The sequence below is a fragment of the Sinocyclocheilus rhinocerous genome, unplaced genomic scaffold (assembly GCF_001515625.1).
Source record: "Sinocyclocheilus rhinocerous isolate Xijiao unplaced genomic scaffold, SAMN03320098_v1.1 scaffold180, whole genome shotgun sequence".
NCBI lineage: Eukaryota > Metazoa > Chordata > Actinopteri > Cypriniformes > Cyprinidae > Sinocyclocheilus > Sinocyclocheilus rhinocerous.
This window is the reverse complement of record NW_015657493.1, coordinates 210400-215691: the sequence shown is the minus strand read 5'-3', so window position 1 is coordinate 215691 and position 5292 is coordinate 210400. Positions and strand designations below refer to the sequence as shown.

General features: G+C 45.6%; 1 protein-coding gene across 1 annotated transcript in view; it reads left to right on the top strand.

The window, feature by feature from the left end:
- The first annotated feature begins 862 nt into the window (after positions 1-862).
- LOC107721116 (PH domain leucine-rich repeat-containing protein phosphatase 1-like) overlaps positions 863-5292 on the top strand; it is a 41616-nt gene continuing 37186 nt past the window's right edge. Inside the window, exon 1 of the mRNA XM_016528983.1 lies at positions 863-1865. Coding sequence (XP_016384469.1) covers positions 986-1865 — 880 coding nt within the window. The 5' untranslated portion in view covers positions 863-985. The remainder of the gene's footprint in view (positions 1866-5292) is intronic.

Sequence of the window (5292 nt, the reverse complement as noted above, 5' to 3'; positions counted from 1 at the left end):
TTCCTACTTCTGTCGTTTTGTTTCGTTTACTTTCATACCTAAAGAAATGTTAAACTAATGTTAAGATTTCAGATTTCTGACAAACTTCTCACACACACATACTCTATCTCTCTCTCTCTCTCTCTCTCACACACACACACACACACACACATACTACAGTTTGTGTTTGAGTGTATTATTCCTCCACTCACTCACTCATTCATTCATTCAAGAAGGACAAATTTCCTTTATTTGAGTCGTTTCCACGCTCTTGCAGGGATTCGTTGCACATTGTAAATATAATATATTATAAGTAGGCCTAGATTATATTGCATGAGCTAACAGTGTGTTGTGTGTGTGTCCTGTAAGCTCCGACATATTCTTCATGTGTTTCGTTCTCTACTGTACAGACGTGCATTTACTTTTGCTTCAGCCTGAGGCATATTCATTTCACTTCTGTTGTGAAAGAACTTTTACATTTGAAAAAGAACTTTTTATTTTAAAACCAAACAAGCAAGCCCCGCCCAGATTGGATAAATATCACGTTATTGGGGTCACTTCAGCCCACGAACATGAAAATACATATCTATGGAAAACATAAACCCAGGTTAAGGCTAGATGGTATACAGATTCATCTACTGGGCATGCGCACATCAATATAGCATAGTTTTTGTCACACTGTGCAACAATAATGACTGTTTTTGCATTATTGTAAGGGGTAGGTTTAGGGTCGGTGTAGGTGTAGACGTTAAAAAAACTAAATTAAATGTATTGTTAGCTTCCGGTTTTAGCCTGTACCCCTCCGAGTCACAAAGTAGCAGGAAAACCGCGGACTTGGCAACACTGATGAGGGCGACGCGAACTCTCGCGCGTTTGTGTCTCGCGAGATTTGCCTCGTCCGCTTTCAGACTCCATGATCCACGCGCCGCGATCTTCATGACGCCCCTCCGCGCGTCGAGCGGCGCTCGTATCCCCGCTCAGATGGACTAAAGAGCGATCCGCGAGGATGGAGAGCGTTAAACTGAAGAAAAGCGGCGCTCCGAGTGCGGCCTTGAGATCCGCGGCCGATGAAGAAGACGACGAAGGCCAGGGAGCGTCGAAGCCGCGTCAGAACCGGAGCCCCGCCGATCTGAGGAAGAGGAGGGTGAGGAGGCACGCGTCTCTGGACCGGCAGAGACACCGAGCCGCTGCTCCGCTGCAGCTGTGCGACCGGCAGTGGGTCCGCCAGGACCTGCGCCGCGGCTCCGTTCACGTCCATGACCGGCTGACGGTGCGGTCGCTCCCGCCGCGGCTCGTGCTGTGCACTGCGGACTGCACCGCGGCCGAGATCGCGCAGCGCCTGAGCGGCAAACCGGGCTCGGTCCTGAGGCTCACCGCCAAGACGGACGTGAACGGGAACTGCGACGGCGACCGGCTGCGGCTGCTGCTGCTGGAGAAGGAGCACCGGTTCCAGTACGACATCTGCACCGAGCCCCAGGACGAGGACTCCGTCAAACGGTCCGCGGGCTCCGATGTGGAGAGCAGCAGCGACCTGAGCTCCGGGGCCCGGTTCAGCCGGCACCGGGACTCGCTCAGCGACGACATGACCCTGGGTACCGACGCTTCGGCGCTCGAGAGCCTGGACGCGTACGGCAGCTCCTCGGACGAGCTGGAGCTGGACTGTCCGGTAACGGATGGAGCCGAGGCGGGTCCCGCCGGTGACTGGGACTCCGGACCGGCGCTGTACGTTCAGCTGCACGGCGAGGCGGCGCGGCGCCTGGGGCCCGAGGAGAGGCCCCTGCAGCTCCAGAACGACTTTCTCTTTAAGCTGGGATTTAAGGATCCGTGGCGGGTTCAGGAGGAGGGCATGAACACCGAGCTGGGCTCGCTGCTGCGCTTCTACGCAGGTAAACCGTGTTCGCTTCACGCAGGTGTTTACATCAGAGTCAGCTGTGCTCGTGCTTACAGTAAGCACTGCTGAATGTGGCTCATGTTCACGGGCTGCTGCTGGTTGTAGGGTTTGAGAATCAAAAATCAGTTCCAATTCCAGAATCGGATACTTCACTTCCGGCCGTCAGTTCCTGTGTGCGCATCTTGTTTTTTTAGGTGGCTGTTAAAAATGTATTTGTCTTTGAATCATTCATTCATTCAAGAGATTCATTCAGATACACTGATTCATCCAGTAATGAAACGAGTGAAGCTTGAATCATTCCATTCACACGCTCCACGAGGTTTTGTTCAGTTGTCTGATATTTTTCTTTGGAATTGTGAGAGAACTACAACCTCCATTAAAAAACAGAAAAAGTAGATTTATCCAGAATCGTGCGGCTCTATATTACACACAAACAGCTCTTAATCAAGTCCAGTTTTTATGTAGCCGGCTTTTGTGAAGCTGAATAAATAATCTTTCCATTGATGTATGGTTTGTTAGGATCGGACAATATTTGGCTGAGATACAACTATTTGAAAATCTGGAATCTGAGGGTGCAAAAAAATCTAAATATTGAGAAAATCATCTTTAAAGTTGTCCAAATGAAGTTCTTAGCAATGCATATTACTAATCAAAAATTAAGTTTTGATATATTTACGGTAGGAAATGTACAAAATATCTTCATGGAACATGATCTTTACTTAATATCCTAATGATTTTTGGCATAAAAGAGAAATGTATAATTTTGACCCATACAATGTATTGTTGGCTATTGCTACAAATATACCCCAGCGACTTAACACTGCTTTTGTGCTCCAGGCTCACATACGTCTCACATGCTTCTCCTAAAATTCCCGTGAAGGACACATATAAGGTGCTATAAAGTGAATGTGAGAAATATTTGCGTTCGCAGAGAGGTTTATGTGCAGAGACGCTGACACCGACGGTCCAGAACAGACTGGTGAGGTCTTTATCTCAGGATGCTGGCGAGCATGGATCGGCATTTCATTCGGAATTGCAGTGGCTTTGCATTGCTCTTTATACAGTTCTTTTACTTTACAAATAATACAACCCTACTTTACAAACATGTGCATGCAGAAGATTTGAGGTGAGAGATCAGCTCTCTGACTGAACTTGTTATACGGTATGTTCATGTGCAAAACAGTTCTAACACTTTATTGATTTACTGTACAAATGAACAACCTTGCAAATTTTACTTTCAGAAGTGTTCCGAACACACAGAATGCACATGCATGCAGAAGATTTGGCATCAGATATCAGCTCGCTGTCTGTGACATGTTGTTATACTGCATGTACATGTCAAAAATACTGCAACAACCCTTGATTCTTTTACTTATTTTAAACAGAACTCGACAAATGAATAACCATGCACATTTTGCTTTGCAGTAATGTTTACATGCACACAGAACACGTGTGCATTCAGTACAGTTTGCGTGAGAGGTCTGCTCATGTGATGTCACCGTACACAACTTCAGAACAAGCATGCATTCACAATGATCCTGCATGTTTATGTTCCCATGGATCTCTCTCTCTCGCTCTCTCTCTCTCTCTCTCTCTCTCTCTCTCGTCGCTGCTAATAAAACATGACAGCGTTCTCTGCTCCCACGGATGCACATGACATGGCCACAAAACCATTGTGAGCGGCTCTTGTGGTTTGGACGGCGCTCTTGTTCCGGTCTGTTCATTATCACTGGCATGAAAGGCTGAATGCTGTTGGTGCAGTGGAGGGTGAAGAGAGAGGGCTCTGGATATTTAGATGCTGGCCTGTTCTTGGCTCGCGCTCTCTTTAGCGTCTCTCGCCAGCGGCTAACAGTGGGCTGCAGGAAGAGCTTTCATTCACGCCGCTGAGAAACACAGGGCTGTGAGGAATACGGATGGGGGACGGGAAGGCTGTGGGATTTGTTGGACAGAGCAGGAGTGCGTCTTAGCAACTGTTGGAGCCGTTATCTTAAAAACTGATTTAAAGGCACAATATGTACGATTTTTTATTAAAATATCCAAAAACCACTAGAACAGTGCTTTGTTTATTTTGAATACGCGCCCTCCAGCGGAGAAAATTACATACTGTGCCTTTAAGAAGAGCTGCAGACATAGTCAGGCTTTTACAGTGTGGATCAGATCCTCCTCTGAGGCTGATATACTGATGAGGCCTTTATTACATGATCAAAACTTTGCTGCTAATCCTGTTTCACTTTCAGTCTCCTCACGTCTTCTGTCTCTGGTTGATCGTTTAGAGTGTTTTATCCAGTGAAAGCTCTTTTAGTGTAATTGTACAAATGCTAATCCAGAGAAATAAGCAATTTTAACTAGTGACACGGAGCGTGTCTATAGTGTCACTGTGTCGCCTGCTAATGATGTCATAACCCCTCGATTTCCGAAAACATGGATTACTTGATTCTCCATCAATCATGTTTTAGAGTCTCAAATCTGATCCTCAGGATCTTTTGAGGAGCGTTTGTTTCCAGAAGCTTTACTTTCACTGTTCCTCAGCGGAGGAATGATCTTCACAAGCCTCCAGAACATCTCACATCTTCTGAGGAGCCTTTATTTCTTCAGCTCTCAATCACTGCATTATATGTTTGGAGCATTTCAATCTCATCTTATTGAGACATGTTACTGGAGATATAGAGCGACCGCTGATATTTATAGCATTGTATGTCAGCATCTGCTCTACTGTTATAAAGCTCTCATTGATTTACATCACAAGCAGCAGTATTTCAAATATCAGCATCTGCACTAAATTGCTCCGTTTGAGTCTCTGAATAAAATTGAGCTGTTTGTCCTCCATATTCTCACTATTTCAGACTATATGAGCCATAAAAGCCTGATGATCAAATATGATACTCAACGTAAAACATATGCAAACTTCTTTTGTTTAAAGGTACGATAAACTGTTAGATTTCAAAAAAACCTTTTTATTTTATTTGAAAGCTTTTTAAAAAAAAGCTACATTTCATCTTTGGTAGTTTGGTGCCATATTTGATAAAACCAAAATGCATGAATTTCTGCATAACAACTCTCTGAAATTAAGCATCTTGAAGTGTGCCGGCATAGATGAGATCTGGTGCTAATCGTGGGATAGTTTGCATTGGCATGAGTCGTGCATGCTGAGCTGCTGACTTTCACGCGGTACTCATATGTAATGCTGTGTTAGCCGCGATGCTTAACTCTGTTGTTGAAGAACAGAACCCTTTCTGCCGGTGGATTTGTGGCTCAGTTTGAGATTCTCTGGTAAGCGTTAGTGTTGGTCTGGCAGATGTTGTCATGTGAGGAGGATTAAAGGCTGTCAGTCATCTCCGCAGGGTTAGTGTAGTGTGTGTTCTGTGAAGTATGTACTCAGACGCTCCGGGAATGTCGGGAATGTCGGGCTCAGAGCCTCGGCT